Source organism: Ursus arctos, unplaced genomic scaffold, assembly GCF_023065955.2.
Source record: "Ursus arctos isolate Adak ecotype North America unplaced genomic scaffold, UrsArc2.0 scaffold_22, whole genome shotgun sequence".
Taxonomy (NCBI): Eukaryota; Metazoa; Chordata; class Mammalia; order Carnivora; family Ursidae; genus Ursus; species Ursus arctos.
The window spans coordinates 17156924-17177061 of NW_026622897.1; the positions used below are offsets into that span (position 1 = coordinate 17156924).

The 20138-nt window shown below is 39.9% G+C and overlaps 1 protein-coding gene across 1 annotated transcript; it reads right to left on the reverse strand.

The window, feature by feature from the left end:
• Window positions 1–1770: 1770 nt before the first annotated feature.
• BLID (BH3-like motif containing, cell death inducer) lies at window positions 1771–19647 on the reverse strand. The gene is given in 3 exon segments (XM_048217127.2): window positions 1771–8490; window positions 8493–8630; window positions 19555–19647. Coding segments are annotated over 3 exon segments (387 nt in total). The 3' UTR covers window positions 1771–8334.
• Window positions 19648–20138: the final 491 nt, after the last annotated feature.

A 20138-nucleotide genomic window follows, 5' to 3' on the forward strand; every position in this document is an offset into this window, starting at 1 on the left:
TCTAACTCCATCAGCCTGGTCTTTCCTCTGCATCATTAGGCTCTTTGACTCTTTCTCAGTGTAAATGACACTTTCCACAGTTCAGCCCCTTGAACTAGTCTAGTTTCTCCTTCGATGTATTTTCCATAGCACTCTGTACTACCTTAACATTTATTCATTCTTTTCATTGAGCTCATGTTGGCCAATAATTATTTATGCCTGTATGTCAGGCACTGTGCTAGGCAGTGTAATTCCCTTAGCTGGAGGAGAGAATGTGGTGCTCGGGTGTTGGCACTGTCCATAGACTATGCTGTCTCTATCCACAGACTCCAAGGTGAATGGAGAGAGGGGTTGTCATGTGGTCACTTTTGTGCTTCTGGTATATACCATAACACCTGGCAAACAGCAGAAGTTTTTTAAATAAACTTGTATGCTGATGTGGTTTTGATCGAAACTTTTTGAGAGAGCCGAGTTCATGTCTAAATAACCCTTGGAATAACGCTTAGTCCAATGCCACATAAAAGTAACATTTAGGGCACCTGGGTGGCTCAGTCAGTGAAGCATCTGCCTTCGGCTCAGGTCATGATCCCAGGGTGCTGGGATCGAGTCCTGCATCGGGCTCCCTGTTCAGCAGGGAGCCTGCTTCTCCCTCTCCCCAGCCCCTGCTCATACTCTCTCTATCTCTCTGTCTCTCAAATAAATAAATAAAATCTTTTTTTAAAAGTAATATTTAATAAAGGATGAATTGCAGCCCTATTTGTGAAGACCCTACTCTGGCTGAGGTCCCACTTACAGCCATGTTTATTTGTGTTTCTGAAAAATAACAAATTGGTCTGTTTAATTCATTCTTAATGTGTATCAGTCATGCTGTTTCTCTTTGAAGCCAGACAAATTCTGTCTAAAATCTCACTGATCTGTGGATTAAGAGGTAATATCAAGTGATAAAGTGTCCAGGATGACGTGGCTGTGAAGGACTATTCTGGGCTACACGCAGGGAGGGAGATCTCTTGCACTTTAAAGTGTGTGGGTAAGTCCAGATCTGAGATAAGCAACCCAGCTCAGATGCCCTCATTTCAGAAAATGAGGCGGAGAAGCTAGAAATGGTTCGTGACCATATGACCTCAAGGCTCCAGAGTTTCATAATATGTATTCTGAAAAAAAAGCTTAGACAAGTCCTTTCTTTGCCTAAGGGAAGAATCTTTAAGTATGTATAAGTGGTATTCTTGGCAGGCTAGCTTCCATCCCAGTCTTCATCCAGGCAATTCCTGTCTCTGAATAGGGGAAGGGCAGGGGGATCCTGATGGCGCTCAGTCCGTCCTTCGACAAGCATTGATACACACTCAGAATTTCGACCCACTCAAGTTTCTAAAGATGTGGCCCTTGAGGGGGCTGAAGGCAACTCTCAAGGGAGAGCGGGATATGTCGCCACAGCCCTCCTACCCCAGCCCCCAAACTCTAAACATACTTTAGATGCGAACTATCTAAATTCCCTCAGCAAGAATCCTTCATTAATTGACAAAAATATTCCCAGGAAGGGGAGGATGAGGAAGCTGTCTGATGTTCCGATGGGTGAAACCATTTTCCTGAGGCAATGAGACTTTGAACCAGTAGGGAGCAGTGTTTGGTACCAGCAGTCTGTGTAACTCAAGTGGTCTCAAAATAAGTCATCTGGCAGATTTTATACCCCAAATCCATAAGAGTTCCAAGTGTTAGGCTAAGTAATATCAGGCTAAACACTTAAATTTTTGCCTAGTAAAAAAATTTTTTTTCTTTCTTTAGCCTTTCAGAATATTAGGAGAAATCAATGGTGAGAAAAATCTTCAGCATATATATTTAATAATTTTTTGATATGAATATGTAAAATAATTCTGTTGCCTCCTTATGCCTCATTGGGTAAGCTTCAGAGGACTTTTCTTGGCTTCCAGACTAACTCCATATAAGGACTGGAGTTTATCTAATGGCCCATGTTGTTTGGGAAACCCTCTGGAAGGTAATCTATGTTCCATTGCCTTGGGGTCTGATTTTACCAATTTGTAAGTAGTACATTTCAATAGCCTTTTGAGTGTAGACAGGTAAAAGAGAGAAGCTCTCACTCCTACAGAATAATGGGTAAACTGAGAGAGAAAAATAGAGAAAATCAAGGCCCTTCTAAAGGGTGATATCCCTATTACCTGTATACTAATAGAATTGAGCCTGACGTTATAAAAAGCATTATTCTTGGCTGACGCATGTCATCTAAGAGCCAAGTTCTATTTTGGTCTAGGTTCTTTGCCATTCAGTCATTAGGTTCAGGCTGGCAAGCAAAGAGGCATATTTCCGCCCCTGGAACTTTTGAAGATTGAGATTGCCAGGCCAAGAGTCTAGAGATGAGATGAGACCAAAGATACAGGCCAGTGACTTGGGCTGCAGTTGGTGGTATATACTTTTGAAATTGCTAAAAAGCCTGAAGGCTGCAAGGGAAAGGAGAGAGGTCGGGGAAGAGGAAGGCTTTGGAAGCCAAGAGTGTCTTACTGATGCCATGGTTCCTAGAGACATCTTTGCTGACCGAGTTAATGCTCTTTAGAAGATTGGGCCCCTTTTACAGTATTCAGCAGCTCCGGATCTCTAAGTGCTTTCCCATATAAAGGAGAGAGGTATTGAAGGCAATGGTCCATCAAGAAGCAGAGATTGGATCACAATTCAGATTTCAAGGTTTCCAGTCAAATTCCCTGGACTGTATCTCACCTTTTCATTAATGGAAATAAAGTCAAGACACACTCCTTCTTCTCTTTTGAACTTCGACCCGTCAGATTTTTGTTTTGTTTTGTTTTTGGTGCTATTGACGTTCTAAAGGTTTAGGATAAGGAGAGGGAGAAGCAAATATCCTCATATCATTATTCCCTTTTCATAGTTGGGAACTGAGGCAATTAGTGGCTAAATACCTTTCCCAAGAAGGTTGTTATAGCACCAAGAATAGAATCTAGGTCTCCCAGCCCAGCTGTTGTGAGGAAAAATGAGCTAATGTGTATGAACTGCCTAGAGTTCATTGGGAGTGAGTGTGTGCAAATCCAAGGTGTCGTTCATAATAATCATACCTGTGCCTCTTGGTTTCCCCCATTATTAACTAATGACAGCACGGTTAGGAAGGGCTTCAAAAAGATGGGATTAAATTTACTTGAGCTTTTGTGAAATAGATGAGCTTCAAAAGCACTGAGTGTGCAGAATTAATAAAATTAAAAGAATACAGAAACATAGCTTGAGACACATTTTGGGGACCAAGGGGCCTCGGCAGCATCAGAATTCCAGCTAAGATTCAAACAGAGAGAGATGAATAGTGATGAATAGGGAGCACGCTGGGGAGACACGGAGGAATATTTTAAAGGTGGAAACTGCTACCTCAGAGATTTTAAGTGTGGCACGTTCGACAGTCGTCAGAGAGTCTCTCCATGCAGCAAATAGCAATGACATGAAGAGCACAGGGAACTATGTCGGAGCGAGCCAGGCCAGCCTTCTGGGGTGTCATGCTTTGCCCTTCAGGAATGTTGGACTGCGTGCTCCAATCCAGGCAGGTACAGAGCAAACCAACTGTTCTTGGCGACCAACCTGCACTCCCAAGTGAAGGGAGGTTAAGTGAATTTTCTGGCATTCTTCAGTCTTCCAAGATTCACTGTGATACTTTGACTCCCCAGCTCAAGTCTGGAAAATTGCGGAGTTTATGGGGCCCACGGCTCTCTTAGCTCTGCAGGTACTTACCACGCACGGCATGGAGACACGCTGATTTTGATCTTACTCTGGTTAACACCGTGCCCGCCACGTAATAGGTGCTTTACAAATTGTTGTGCAGTCTGCACTCTTCTGGGAATTTAATATAATCTAGGGTCACGGTGTCATGTAACACAGACCAATCGACTGCATGTGACTGGCAACAGGAAACTCTCAGCAAATGTTGAATAAAAAATGTGTAAAGTCAACTTAAAGATAAAATTTAAGAGCTACGAGATACTGTGCAAATGCAACCATGTCCAAAATAGACATGGGAAAGTAGGAACTCGATTGGATCCAGATTCTAGGCTGGGTCTTATGGGACAGGAAGGGACAAGAAGAAGAGGCTCTGGCAACCAGGAAGCCTCCATCTCCTGTGAGAATGTTAAAGCCATGCTGGTCAGGTTACGCACAGAGTTAGAATCTGGCCCTGGAGAAAACCAAAGGTTGACCTATCTTTATCTGGTCTGCTTCCTTGAACTTCAGGTTCGATCTTTCCTTTTCTTTCTTTCTTTCTTTCTTTCTTTCTTTCTTTCTTTCTTTCTTTCCTTCTTTCTTTCTTTCTTCCTTCCTTCCTTCCTTCCTTCCTTCCTTCCTTCCTTCCTTTCTTTCTTTCTTTCTTTCTTTCTTTCTTTCTTTCTTTCTTTCTTTCTTTCTCTTTCCTTCCTTTCCTTTTCTTTCTTTCTTTCTTTCTTTCTTTCTTTCTTTCTTTCTTTCTTTCTTTCTTTCTTTCTTTCAGATTTATTTATTTATTTTGAGAGAGAGAGAAACAGGGAGAGAGGGAGAAGGTGGGGAGCGGGCAGAGGGAAAGAGAGAAAATCTCAAGCAGCCTTCCTGCTGAGTGCGGAGCCCAACATCGGGCTTGATCTCACGACCCTGAGATCATGACCTGAGTCTAAATCAACAGTCAGACACTCAACCGACTGAGTCACCCAGGCGCCCCTCAGGTACTATTTCTAATTATACTGGTCTCAAGACATATGAACCAATGGAAAGAATATAGAACTGAAAGTTAAAGAGGCATGAGTTCTCCACTTAATTCTGTCACAGTAACCTTGGACATTTTACCTCTCAGATCATTGGCTTCCTCAACTGTAAAATGAGAGGATTAGAGTAGATGCACTCTGAAATTTCCTCCAGGGAAATTCTAGAACTGCATAGTCCCTCTCCCTGTCTAGATGCCATTCTCTTACAAAAGTATTTTCTTAGCAGTTATGATACATATGGAGTTTAGATTTAGAAAATAAATAGAAGGGTGCTTGTGTGGCTCGGTCAGTTAAGCATCCGACTCTTGATTTTGGCTCAGGTCATGATCTTGGGGTGGTGAGATGGGGCCCCACCTTAGGCTCCGTGCTCAGTGGGGAGTCTGCTTGAGATTCTCTCTTTCCCTCTCCTTCTGTCCCTCCTCCTGCTCATGCTCTCTCTCTTTCTGCCCCTCCCAAATAAATAATATCTTTTAAAAAGAAAGAAAGAAAATAAAGAGAGCATCTTAGCTGATGTTAAAAACAATTTAGAATTTGAACATCCAAAATGAGAGAAGAAAAATGTGAAAGGTTTCAGAGTGGTGGAATTAATCCCAGTAGATTGGGTCATGGAAAGGAGATCCCCCTTTAGTCGTCTCCGAAATCTGAGCATTGAGTGGGACAAAGAAATTTGGACAAGATTCTTGGGCAATAAGGAAGTTATTTGAAAGGGGTAAGAATTATTCATCCCATTTCATACAAAAAGAAACCAATGTACAGAAAGGATAGGTAACTCACTCAAGATCACACTGTGAAGATACATCAGGACTGACATTCAGGTATCCCACTCAATTATGTCGTCCAAATCTGTCCAGGAAGAAACCACCACAGCTTCTAGTGAACATGAGAATGTGATGCTATGACCCAGTGGAACTGGGTAGTGCCTTGGCCAACTTGGCTCTTGAAAGCTCTACTGAAATCACACCTGCTAGAAATTTCTGTAGTTACTAGAGAACGTGACTACACGAATTACCCAGAGAGACTCTTGAGAAGCTTCCCCATGGTCAAAGACACTTCCACTGGCCTTGGGTCAGGAAATCTGATTTCCATCCCTTCATCTGTCACTTTAGGCTTTTGTACATCAAGTTCCTTCTTTGGGAGTCAAAGGACTTATTAGAGAAACTTATAAAGTATTAAATGATCCTAGATCAATATACAGAAACTACTGTTAGAGGAATTGTTGTCCAATATCACTTATGACCTTAAGCAATTGTTCTTACCTACTTTTGAAATGTGTGTGCACGTAATACACACTTTTCATGTACATTAAAATGTATATAATAGTGTACATGCAGACACACACCGTTCTTGTAAAAAGTATGTATGTATGTATGCATGTATGTATGTATGCATGTGTGTATGTATGCATGTGTGTATGTATGCGTGCATGTATGCGTGTATGTATGCATGTATGCATGTATGTATGCATGCATGTGTATGTATGCATGCATGTATGCGTGTATGTGTGTATGTATGTGTGTATGTGTGTATGTATGCATGTATGTATGCATGCATGTGTGTATGTATGCATGCATGTATGCGTGTATGTGTGTATGTATGCATGTATGTATGTATGCGTGTATGCGAGTATGTGTGTATGTATGTGTGTATGTATGCATGCATGTATGCGTGTATGTGTGTATGTATGCATGTATGTATGCATGTATGTATGCATGCATGTGTATGCATGCATGCGTGTATGTGTGTATGTATGCATGTATGTATGTATGCATGCATGTATGTATGCATGCATGTGTGTATGTATGCATGCATGTATGCGTGTATGTGTGTATGTATGCATGTATGTATGTATGCGTGTATGCGAGTATGTGTGTATGTATGTATGTGTGTATGTGTGTATGTATGTACATATATGTATATTTTTATCTCCCTCCTCCAGTTTAGCTGGGAAATCTGTTTCAAAATCAACTCCTGCTCTCTCCTCGGACTTGACATATAGCCAAGCAGGCCTTTCTCGATTAACACTGCTCCCTCCTGGGAAAAGTCACAGAATAACTTTATTGATTTCCCTTTACCCTTCTCCACATTTCTCTGCTGAAATGTTGTCTTAACTCTTAAATGTAAAAGCAAAAGGAAAAGAAAATTAAAACAAAGAGATTTGCTTCCTTAGGATCATATTCATTCTATTTTTTCTTATTATCTAAAAAAATTTTTTTTGAGGAACAGGGTACTTGTGCAGGGGGTAGTAAAGAAAAGACAGGATGGTATGTATTCCAAGGTTTTGTGCAACAGATTTCTTTACAGTGAAACCTGTGTTTTACACACAATGCCGGACTCAGTACTACATAAACCTCTTCTCCTCGTTCTCTTATGACTTGGCCAGCCATCTTTGAAAACTGCCAAGACTTTCTGGCAAACAATCCCTCCAATGTTTCCAGGAGCATACCCAAGGCATAGGAATATAGGGAATGTTTATTTCTCATCAGATTTTCCTACCCCAAAAGATCCCAACAAGATTAAGTATTTTATTTTATTTTTTCTTAGGAAAAATTCTTTACTGATCAAGTTTCAGGATGACTGATACAATTTAGGAGTTTCTCTGATGCAGTTTTGGAGAGGTCAGAATGAGGCTCTCTAGGCAGCCTTTCTGCTTGGACCTCTCGTGAAGACCGGGGAAGGCTAACACAGACCCTCACTCTCGCTCTCCTTCCAGCTTCTGAAGTGTCCGGAGCCCTGGATTCTGACTATGTCCGGGTGGGGCCAGGAGAGTGGAAGGAAGAGAAGGGGGACACTAGAGTGGCTTAAAGTAAAAGCTCTAAAAGAAAAACATAAACAAAAACAAAAAAACACCATTTGCATTTTCTTCTCTTCCCCCCACTCCACGGATTTAGCTCTTCTTACTCTAATGACTGAGTTCATAAAAGCCTAGTAGAATTTCTATTTCATTCAATTCTCTTTTTTATTACCCACAGCTTTTCCTGTAAAGGGAAGAAAAGGATTGACTGATTTACACCACAATCACAATCTGATTCTTCCCCATTTTAAGCAAATAAAGATGCCTAGTGAAATACACAGATTGTGTTATTTAAAAATTGAAAGCTTATGTGAACGAACCACCCCTCAGAAACAAGCTTAAGAAAAGTACGGGAAGAAAATGAAAGCTTGGTGAGTAAACAAGGTTACAGAGATGCTCGCTGCTGAGTACAATTTAGTAGAGCAATTATTAACAATATGACAAATATCTACTTCCAGGGCAGGAATAAAATACACTCAAAACCACAAAAGGATAGTGATGTGCTAGGCTGCCCTGAGGTTTAATCACGGTGTTTTTTTTTTTTTTTTTTTAACAATATACCTTTTTTTCCCCATTAACTTGCAAACTTAGTTTTAATTAAATGTCATCTTACTTTTTACTGGCCAGTTTATCTTTTTTTCCATTTTGTTTCTCTGCACATCTTGCATCAGACAGTGATTTGGAAGCGTTATGGGTGAAAGTGGGTAGAAAAGCACGCTAAGAATTAGGTCATCTTGTTGAAATCAAGTTCACTTCTGTGTAGTACAGCAGGAAGAATGGGAAAATTTGTCCTAATATCTTGCTGTATCTGTCCCAACTCATTCCTTTCATAGGGCCTCAGCAGGGGGAATTATGTAGCAATGCAATTTGTATCCTGGTTAAATACAAAAGTTTCTGGAGTACATTTCCAAGAACAGCCCCCCTTATGGTAGAGGAGCCAAGATTGTACCTTGTAAGGGGAAACACTGTTTCCTTAGGCCTTTTGTTGAAACTGGCAACAATGTTCTAGTTGCAGGCAAGAGGGTCCATTCTGCCTCTGGATAAAGGGAACTTTCAGAAGCTTGTCCTATCCGGGCAGTACAAAGTACGCTCTCAGTTTTGCAAGATCTAACAGAAAGATCTTTCCTGGCTTCCTACAACACCCAGATGGAACACAAGAGAATTCACCACAATTTAAAGCTACCGTGTAAGAAAGTGTTTGGAATCAAACGTTCATTCATTCATTCATTCATTCATTCATTCATTCGGCAACTTTTCACAGGTCAGCTCTCACATAGACGGGGCTTTGCCTAAGCACAGTGTAAGGTGGAAGAAAAAAGAGATTATATCCTGCCCTTCTGTTCTTCTCAACTCCTCCTATCCTTGGTACTTCCCTTAATTCCCAGGGGCTACTCAAAAATCCTCAGCCGAAAACAGCTTCTTCCGAGGGTTCGTGTATTCATTCCAACTCCGTGTACAATATTATCTGATCCAGGCTTGGGTCTGGATCTCTCCTGCCTCCGTGTAGAATATCATTTGATCCAGGTTTGTATGAATACGCACTATTAATTAACGTTAAGTCTTGCCCATGTCCTTCTCTCAACAAGTTTGACACTCAAACCACAATGAAGCTGTGTCTTCTGCCTCCGAGTGAGAAACATCTCTATGTTGCTCTCTGATGTCTACAAGGCAGGAATACATTTTTAGATGTTGTTCCCTAATGTGAACAGCCCTGGGAGTACTTGCTTCATTTCTTAGAAAGAACCTAGAGCTGTGGATGCCTAAGGGAGTCATTCCAACAGAGACTAGAATTTCAAGAGAGAGAAAATGCATCCAGCTGCCTTGTCTGGTGCTTATGATACATGAAAGTATTGCCCTCCCCATGGTAGACTAGAGGGAATGATTAGCGTGAATTAAGTCATCTCTTCAATGATGTATTGCAAATAATTTCTCTGTTGAAATAGCAAGTTCCTGACCATGGTATTGTACCCAAAAAACAAATGCTATTATTTTGATGCTGTTGTTTTTCACATTGGGAAGACCTCAGAAACCTCTTGTTCCTATGGAGAGACAGAAATCACTGAAAAACGTGCCTCCCCTTCTTTGGCTAAAATGTATTGGGAAAATGGTGCATTAGTCACATTTCTAACTGGGAAAAGCCTGATTATCATAGAGAACCCCAGTTAGGTGCTTTGTAGAGTACTATTCTGTGGAGAGAGAAGAGACTTAAAGTAGACACATCTAAGTTAGCAGTAGCAAAGAGGGTGTGTGATTGGATCTGATGTTTCAAATATCTTTTATCAAAGCAAAAGGAGAAAGAATATGCCTTGCACAAATTAGCCCACAGACCTTTCTAAACAGAACCAATATGGAACATCATTGTAAGGAAATATTCTCTCCTTTCACAGCAAGCTATGGAGATTGCTTGAGTTATCGTGACCCTGGGCTCTTAATTGCCCTTATGCCATGTGGGTAGGAACTCAGGAACCAATGATGCCATCCAATTAACCACATCCAGAACTGTAGCCTCTGCTATCATCAAAATAATGGCAAGCTTGTAGACAAAAGCTGATGAGTAGGGGGAGACAACAGGGAGTTATACAGCATACTTTGAGATAAGGCTGTTTGGAATCTTCTTTGCCATTTCTGTGTATTTCATGGCAGAATGAGTATTCAGGGAATACTTTGGAGTTTTTCTAAACTTACAGTGATTCCAACACTCAACTGGGGCATCACAGAATATTCTCCTCTGGCAAACGTAGAATTTAAAGGTAACTTGGGAAAATCCATCAAGTGTCTTGTAGGAAACCAAATGGGCAAAATTATAATTGAAACCAAGAAGATGGATAATGGAATCATTCGGGTTTACATCTGAAATCCAGACCTGCCACTTAATAATAACTCTGTAGACTTGGGCAAAGTACTTAACTTTCTGAAACCTCACCTCAGATTCCCGATTTATAAAATGGGGATGATAATATTTTATTTTTTTAAAAGATATTTTTTCTTTCTTTCTTTCTTTCTTTCTTTCTTTCTTTCAGAGAGAAAGAGAGAGAGTGTGCACTTGTGGGCGTGCCTGGGTGGGGGAAGGGCCAGGGAGAGGGAGAGGATCTCAAGCAGACTCTGTGCTGATTGTGGAAACTGACTCGGAGCTCAATCTCCTAACCCCGAAATCACGACTTGAACAGCAACCAAGAGTCAGACACCCAACTGACTGAAACCCAGGTGCCCCAATAATATTATTTTCTATGCCTAATTATTTTAAGGTTAAATGATACAAGGAATATAAATTGTTTATGACAATGTCTGGCATAGGTAAACACGCGACAATGTTAGTTCCTTTATTTCTCTCCCTTTATTGATGTATACTTTCCCGATTTCCATTTAACCTCTTCCCTGAGTTTATAGAATACTGATTTTTCTATACTGTTCAGCAAATCTATTTAATAGTTTTAAAAATTATTGTAAATATAAGACATAGAAGGAATGTGAGCATTGAACAATACTTGCCATTTTTTTCAAAAGATATTCATAATCTCCTGAGAAAGTTAGAAACGTGTGTGTAACTGTAAATTAGACAATGGCAAATGGAATTGTTTCATTAAACATTGGGGGTGGTTGGTATCTATTATGTGCCAAGCACCATATAAGGGGGCAGAAACTCAAAGATATGTAGGATGCTCTCATTAAGCTTCAAAGCCCTTAACTTAGTATATGAAGAGATATATGGGCAAACAACCACAAAGGACGGTGGAGAATACAAATGATACCAGAGAAGGTACTGGCACAAAGAATGTGAAATCACTTCTGTTCTGGGAACGTTTCAAGAGGAGAAGGTATCTAGGCTAACATAAAAATAACTAGGTCAGAACATTGATAAAATGAGCAAATTCCTTGAAAAATACACTTGCTAAAACTGACACAGATGAAACAGAAAATCTAAATGGTCTTATATCTCTCAGGGCAATTGAATCCATTATCTAAATCTTCTCACAGAGAATATTCCAGGCCCAAATGGAAAGACTGGTGATTCCTATCAAATATCCAAGTAAGAAATAACACTAATCTTACAAACCTTTCTGGAAAATAGAAGAAGAGGGAACACCTCCTAACTCATTTTTTTAAAATCAAAATTGGAAAATAAATTATAAGGCAATTACAGACCAATATCCTTCATAAACATAAATGCAAAAATCCCTAGCGAAATTTTAATAAATCAAATCTTGCAACATAAAAAAATAAAAACAAAACAAAAAAGCATGGTCACCCATTAGGACTTATTCCAAGAATGTAAGATTGGTTTGTATTAAGAAGCAGGGTAATTCATCATATTGGTAGGATAAATGGGAAAAGTGCATCATTATTTCAGCAGATGCAGGAAAAATTATTTGATAAAACTCATATTCATTTTTTATTATAAAAAAGCCTCTCTCAGCATATAAAGAATAAAAAAAGAATTTTCTCAATCTGACAACAGGCATTATATAAAAAATGATTTGTAAACATCATCCTTAATGCTTAACTATAAAATTATTTCCCCCTAATATTGGGATAAGGCCTGCTCTTATCCCTTCTAGTTACCATTTCACTGGACATCCTAGTAATTGTAATAAAGCAAGAAAAAGAAAAGGCATAACTAGAAAAAGAAGTAAAATTGCCTCTATATACAACTGGTATGCTTGTTTATGTAGAAAATCCTAAAATAATCTATATAACAATGACCAGAACTAATCATTGCATTTAGCAAAGTCATAAGATATAGGATTAATACACACACATCAATTATATTCTTAATACTAGCAGTAAATCATTGGAAACAAAGAATTTTAAACCATTTATAATAGCATCATAAAACATAAAATACTTAGGAATAAATATTCAAAAATATGCATATAGTGAGTTCAATTGTGGTTCCCAAAATATATGTCTACCTGGAACCCCAGAATGTGACCTTTTTTGGTAAAAGGGTCTTTGCAGAGGCAATTAAGGGAAAGACCTTGAGAAGAAATCATCCTGCATTTGGTTGTTCCCTCAGTGCAAAGACAGTGTCCTTACAAGAGACAGAAAAGGAGACAATACTGCAACCTAGAAGAGGAAGGCCATGCGAAGATACAAGCAGAGAGGTTGACTGAGGAATAACAAGGATTACTAGCACCCTCCAAAGCTAGGCATGGAACAGATTCACCCTGAAAGAATCCAGAAAGAGCTAACCTGATTGTGGACTTCTGGTCCCTGAACTGCAAGAATAAAGCTCTATTGTTTTCAACCAACCTGTTTTGATAATCTGGTACAACAGCCTTAGGAAACTAATCCAAGGTGTAAGATCTTTACAGTGGAAAGGGCAAAATATTGCTGGTAGAAGTTAAAGACCTAAAGAAATGCAGAGATATACCAGGTTCATAGATAGGAAGATGTCAACATCATTAAGATATAAATTCTACCCAAATGGAGCTATAGATTCAAAGTAATCTGACAGTCAAAATCTCAGCAAGCTTTCTTTCTTTTTTTTTTTTTTTGCAGAAATTGACAATTAAAAAAAATTTTTTTAAAGATTTTTTATTTATTCATTTGACAGAGATAGAGACAGCCAGCAAGAGAGAGAACACAAGCAGGGGGAGTGGGAGAGGAAGAAGCAGGCCTCCAGCGGAGGAGCCTGATGTGGGGCTCGATCCCAGAATGCTGGGATCACGCCCTGAGCCGAAGGCAGACACTTAATGACTGAGCCACCTAGGCGCCCCGACAATTTTAAAATTTATATGGAAACACAAAGGTTCTAGACTTTTCAAAGTAGTTTTACAAGAATGGAGGTTTCATACTACTTTATTGCAAGATTTCCTATGGAGATATTAGAATAAAGACAGTGTGTTATTGGAGGATAGGACAGACATACAGATCAATGGAAAAGAACAGAGTCTAAAAATAGACCCCCACAGACATGGTCAATTGAATTTTTTGACAAATGTGCCAAGGCAATTAAACGGGGGAAAAAGTCATTTCAACAAATGGTGCTAGAACAAGATAACTGTATAGAAAACAATAAACATTGACCCTTATTTTACACCATATACAAAAGTTAACTCAAAGTAAATGACAAACTTTAATGTAAAAGCTAAAACTATAAATCTTCTAGAAGAAAGCATAGGAGAAAAATCTTTGAAATTCTGGGGGTAGGCAAAGATAAAGATAAGACACAAAAACACAAGGAACTATAAGAGAACAAACTACTAAACTGGACTTGATCAAAATGTAAAACTTTTGTCCTTTGAAAGAAAAATTTAAGAAAATGAAAATACACACCACAAGTTGAGAGAGAACATTTGCAAAACGTGATATAACAGAATGGTATCTAGCATCCATAAAGACATCTTATAACCCAATAATAATGATAACTAATACAAAAGATAAAATTTAAACATTTCACAAAAGAAGATATACAAAAGGCCAATAAGCACATGAAAAGATGCTCAAAGTCATGAGTCACGAGATAAATGCAAATTAAAATCACGAGATGCTACCACACACCCATTAGAATGGCTATATTTAAAAGATCGACCATAACAAATTTTGACAGGACTATGGAAAAAGTGGAACTCACATATGTTCTTGGTGGGGATGTGAAATGGCAAACCACTGAGGACAACTACAAGTCTCTTACAAAGTTAAATCTACATCTATCATATGACCCAGCAATGCTACTCCTAGGGTTTACCAAGGAAAATAATAACGTATGTCCTCACAAACACTCGCAAGCTAGCATTCAAAGCAGGTTTATTTATCATAGGCAAAAACCGAAGCAACCCAAATGTCCATCAACTGGTAAATAGATAAACAAATTGTTATATATCCACAACACAATGAAATATTACTCACTGATAAGAAGAAACAAACTACTTGCACATGTAACAATATGGATGTCTCGAAATCTTTATACTGAATGAGAGAAACCAGACACAAGAGTATATACTATATTGATTCCATTTCTATGAAATTGTAGAAAATGCAAACCAATCTATAGAGACAAAGAGTAGATCAGAGCTTGCCTAGTGCTAGGGTGAGAGGAAGACAGATGGCAAAAGGACCCAAGGAAACTTCTGGAAGTGATAAAGATGTTTCGTATTTTGACGGTCATGGCTGTGTTATGGATGCGAGCCTGTCAACATGCATCAATTGTATATTCTAAAGGGATGCAGTGGGTTGCATGTAAATCATATCTCGATAAATTTGCTAAACATATGGAGGAGAAAGAGAGCGGATGGACGGAGGAAGATGGGGCATGCAGAGAGAAGCACGAGAACAAAGGCACAGAAGCATAAATATATACATGCCTTATCGCGGAAAATAGTTCACACAGTCCCTCTGGGGAGCAACCCTGTGTTGTATTAAATCTGTGGTCCTCTCAGGGTCCAGAAAAAAGGAGGGCAATGATGTTTCTGAGTTGCATAAAGTTATTCAGTACATATCCACAGGTAGCTATTTAGAGGGTGTTAGATCTATTACCAGAAGACTAAGTACAAATCCCAATCATGTATCTTTCTGAGACCCCTGGAAGTCATTTTACCTAAACTGCAAAATAAAAATAACAATATTCCCATAATACAGTTGTTGGAAAGGTTCAGAGAATACCTAGGATAGTACCCAATAATATTTCAGTACATGTTACATATCCATGACAAATAGTGGGGCTTCCAAACATATTTGCTGATGGACACGCCAACTGCTGATTGATTGTTCATATACTCAAATCTCTTATTATCTGCGTAAGTATTATCCATGTCCAACAATTTTTTTTCCTAATCAGAGACACACTTCTATGTTACTTTGGTCAATGAAATACTCCCGAAATTAGAGTTGATTTTATATCAGGTTGGGCAGGATACAATTAAAAAAGTAAATGCATTCCTCAAAAAAAAAAAAAAAAATCACAGAAAGCATTCCAAAATAGTAGTGACTTGGGGATTCTGCATTGTTTCTAGATTTTCTGTGCCACTGCTTTCAGGGAGTGCAGTCAATGGAGAGCAAACTATTGTCTAAACAAAAACCAAACACACAAAAGATAAACAAGTGGTAGGTAAATGTGGCCCCGGTCTAAAGGTTTTAAGGAGAAGCTAGAATACAACATACAGCAAGGGCACTCGACTACAGAAAATCAAGCAGAAGGAGGCTCCTTAATCCAGTCGCTCAGAAAGGAAAAATTGCTAGAAGTTGGTCTTTAAGAAGTAACCAGACACATTCAGTAAAAGAACACAGACATCCCTCTCCCCAGAAATAAAATGGATAATCTAATCACACTTTCAAGGACTGATGGATTCATACAAATGTTTGCCCAACATGACAAGTGGCAGAGGAGAGCAGTTACATTCGTTGAGAAGTTCTGGGATCACAGACTTCAGAGGAGCTTTGTTATTTCTCCATGTTCTATGGCGCACTGGTGAAGTACTCTTCATGACATAGAGGAAGATGCGGGTTTGTTTTTTAATACATTTTTGTTGGTAAACAAATTTCTTTCTTTTAGTTTAGGGGTCAGCAAGCTATAGCCCTTGAGCCACACCTATCCTGCTGCCCGTTGTCCTGGAATCTGCTTGCTCCCACTTGTTGCTTTTGTCGATGGCTGCGTTCTCAACGCAACGGCAGAGTGAATGGTTGCAACAGAGACCATGTGGCACACAGAGCCTAGCAGAGTTATGCTCTGGCCCTTTACAGATGAAGTTTGATGGCATCTTGTCCCAGATAACTCCAACTTAGATCCAGATACTGGAATATCTGCATCGATGCTGTATCAGAGCTATTCTGATACAGCTCTGATCGATGCTGTATCAGAGCTATTCTAAAAAGCTCTCTTGAAAGTTGTTTCTTCTCATGGTGTTACTGGGATCCTATTTAAAACTGAATTCTCCCAATCTTTCCTGAAACCATTATGCTAAGATTAAGAGAAAGGCTTTTCAAATATTGCCACCCATTTCATAAGTGTATAGAAGAAATTGTGCAACGAACTCAGAAAGAGAAGTTCAGTTTCAGGGTGCCACTTAAATGGAACCAAATATGAGGCAATCTGTGTTTCTCTGTTCTCGTCTCTTCGAGGGGCAGGATTCATCTTTGGACTTCTGTCTAGCCCTAGACTCCGAGGCCCAAGAGCCACCTGTGCCAGCAAGCCCCATAAGACTGAGCAGACAGGAAACCTTCCATTTCTAAGACTGATTTTCAGTTCTGCTTATTAACATATCCCTATTTGTCACCCGACCTTTAAAATCTGGGACTCTATTTGCTTTGACTTGTTCCTCTTTTGTAAATTACTGCTCTGTACTTGAACCTTTGTCTGCTGTCACCAAACCCTTCCTGCTTATTTGAACTTCTGGTCCTGTTGCTTGCAGATAGCCCCAGTCTCATGCTACCCATGTCCCAGCGTGCCCCTGGGTCTTTAGTCCTCCCTGGGTTCCAGGTTAGCCATAAATAAAATGGGAATGCTGTGTTTTCAGGTACTCTGCATAGATCGACCGAAGAGAAATAAAGAGGTCACCACTATTCTAATTTGCAAGCATAACAGCTTCTCTTAATATTGGTATTACTAAAGGAAATTTAAATGATGGTTGTAATCGAACTATTTATGTATCAGTTGAAAAATAGTCAATCTAGAAATCATCATAAGCTTTTTTTTTTTTTAAGATTTTATTTATTTATTCGACAGAGATAGAGACAGCCAGCGAGAGAGGGAACACAAGCAGGGGGAGTGGGAGAGGAAGAAGCAGGCTCATAGCAGAAGAGCCTGATGTGGGGCTCGATCCCATCACACCGGGATCACGCCCTGAGCCGAAGGCAGACGCTTAACCGCTGTGCCACCCAGGCGCCCCAGAAATCATCATAAGCTTTAACACTGAAAATATTTTTCCTCTAAAACAGTATGAGAAGGAAGAGTATGGCCTCATGTTCAGTCTTAGAAAAACCTAAAAATAGCGAAGAAAGAAAAGCATGCTGCATAGTCACCTGACACATGAAAAGCCCACCGGGATACTTCTAGGGACTCACAAATAACCCTCCAAAGCTTAGCACAAAACCCGAAGCTCTGAGCTAATCATGATACCTCTTAATCTCTCGATAATAAAATACAGTTGTGATCTTCAAAGTGACTGTTTCTTTTTTCTGTCTCTACCTAAGGGTTGTGCGTCTAGCTTACTCTTCAGTGCTTAGTTCTCAGGCCATTGTTCCATGGTCGGTAGGGACAATGCTCTTCAGAAGCACGGGGAACAACAGCATTCCCATCAGGGAATGAACACCACTTTACTCTGGCTTAATAAAAATGGCCACCAGTGAAATTAACAAAATGGTGTATGTATAGGTGTGTATTTGGGAGAAGGTACCTAAGATGGGAGTATAACACTTATCTTTATTTTTATAACTCCATAGTAAGCTCAATTTTTATTGCACGTGATTATAGGAAAGTTTATAATTTCTCCACTCTCCAGACATGAGACTTCGCTTTCCATCCCTAAAACACGTACTAACCTGTGACCTAATAATCTATACTGTAAATAGAGCAACACAGCCAGCTCCCTGATCCTGAGGTCAGTATTTCTTTAACCTCAACCTCCAGTCTACAGCAGTGAGCAGATCACATACTTTTGGACACTCAGTGTAGCAAGCTGAATGTCTCCACAATACTCCATGCCTTTATTTTAGAGGCCCACTCAGAACTGTCTACTGACTCATTGCACTTACCATTTCCCTCAATCTTGGTTAACTGCTTCCCCAGGCCTGACTATGTTTCAGAGAAACAGGCTGTAAGTCACATGGGGGAGCAGTGGAAGGGCAAGCACAGCAAGACCAGGGGAGGCAACTGCCAACCATGAATACGAAGATGACCAAGAAGCAAAAAGCAAAGAAAGACTTCATGAGAGCGTAGAATTCAACAAGGGTCATTTCCTAAGGTGACCCTTAGCCACCAAGTGGGTTAGGGGCAGAAAACTGTTTTGAAAGGCTAAGAAGGTGGAAGTGTGGTGATGCCTGCATACATAGCTTCTATTCTTACAAACATTTACTGACATGGAGGACTTTGTTCCTTGATAAAATAGGATAGGCGAGGAATTGATAATGTAATTGAAGAGGGGCTCATTTACCACTTCTGTGTGGCCGTTGTATATTTTTTTCTCTCCTGCTCTTGCATGCAGGGTCTACATGGCCAGAGAGGGCCAGCCTATGTGACTTTTGCCCCATGCATAAGCCCAGTCAGGTGCTTAACAAACGTCTGGTGATGATGACGAACAAGAGCTTAATAACGGGGTCTCCTCTAAAGGCTGATTAATGGGGCTTCAAGTTAGTATTTTTTCATTCTCTCTTTGCACTCATTTTTTAGTGGGTGTAGAGAGACTACAAATTGAACATTCCTTGAAAGAAGAAATGCAGAATGTTCTATTTGGAAGTAGGTAGATAGCTTTGTTAGAATATTTGCTGATGGTGAAGGAACAGGATTTCCAAGATTTTATTCCTATGACTCATTCCGTGATGTGGACATAATCTGTCTTAGCCAACCTCCATTTCCAAGATTTTCATAACCACATTTGCCATTTGCAACACATTAAGAGGATCTGCAAAGTTAAGAGATCCTTGATTCAATCAGAAACAACACTTACTACTTTTGCAATAATCCATCTATGAGCCAGAAAACCAAGGGGGTGTTGACAACTACTGTGATCCTATGATTCTGCTGTACCACAAAGGAAGCTGTTTAAGTTTCTGCTTGAACATGGCATTCCGCAAAAACCCTTCTCTCTACTCTATAGTCTTAGGCTCCCCCTGGGATACTCTTGTCTCTCATCGCCACTGAGTCACACAAAAACAGGAAAACCAACCTCAGCTAAACAGGATTCCCCATACTGATTCCTTTCTTCCCCCCATCTACTGAGCCACGTTCTTCCAGATTTAGAATGTGTAAGTTATCTTTGATTTGCCCCTCCCCCACCCTCCCCAAGTCCATTTTTACAAAAGTTATAAAGTCTATTGCTCTTCTGTGGACATGTGTCTTTTATCTCTTCCTTCCCCTCCACTTTTCACTGCTGTCTATTTTGACTAAGTTCTTTGCCTCCTCACCTCCTGGATAACTTGAGCATTTTCCCTACTAATCTCCCCCTCTCCAGTTTCTTCCCCCTCCAGTCCATCTGGAGTTCTATTAACAGAATACATGCTCTGCTTTATTTATTTATTTTTTTAAAGATTTTATTTATTTACTTGAGAGAGAGAGTGAGAGAGAAAGAGAGCATGAGTGGCGGAAGGGGCAGAAGGAGAAGCAGACTCCCTGTTGAGCAGGGAGCCCGATGTGGGGCTCGATCCCAGGACTCTGGGATCATGACCTGAGCGAAAGGCAGATTCTTAACCGACGGAGCCACCCAGGCGCCCCCATACTCTGCTTTAAATTTTGCTTTTATTTTATCATTCCCTAACCCAAAGTCTTTACTGACAACTTATGCCATTTCATATCTCTAAGACCGTGCATGTGAGAAAACCCCACAGGCAGTATAATACTAGAGAGTTATTGTTATTAGCCATAATGATTCTTCCTGGCTTTTAGGATATGACCTACTGTAACCCATCTTCTTGGAAGTATAACCTGATTTGAAACTGGTGGCCAACATGCTACCTTGGGTTCTAGTTGCATCAAGCTCAACACTGTCAAC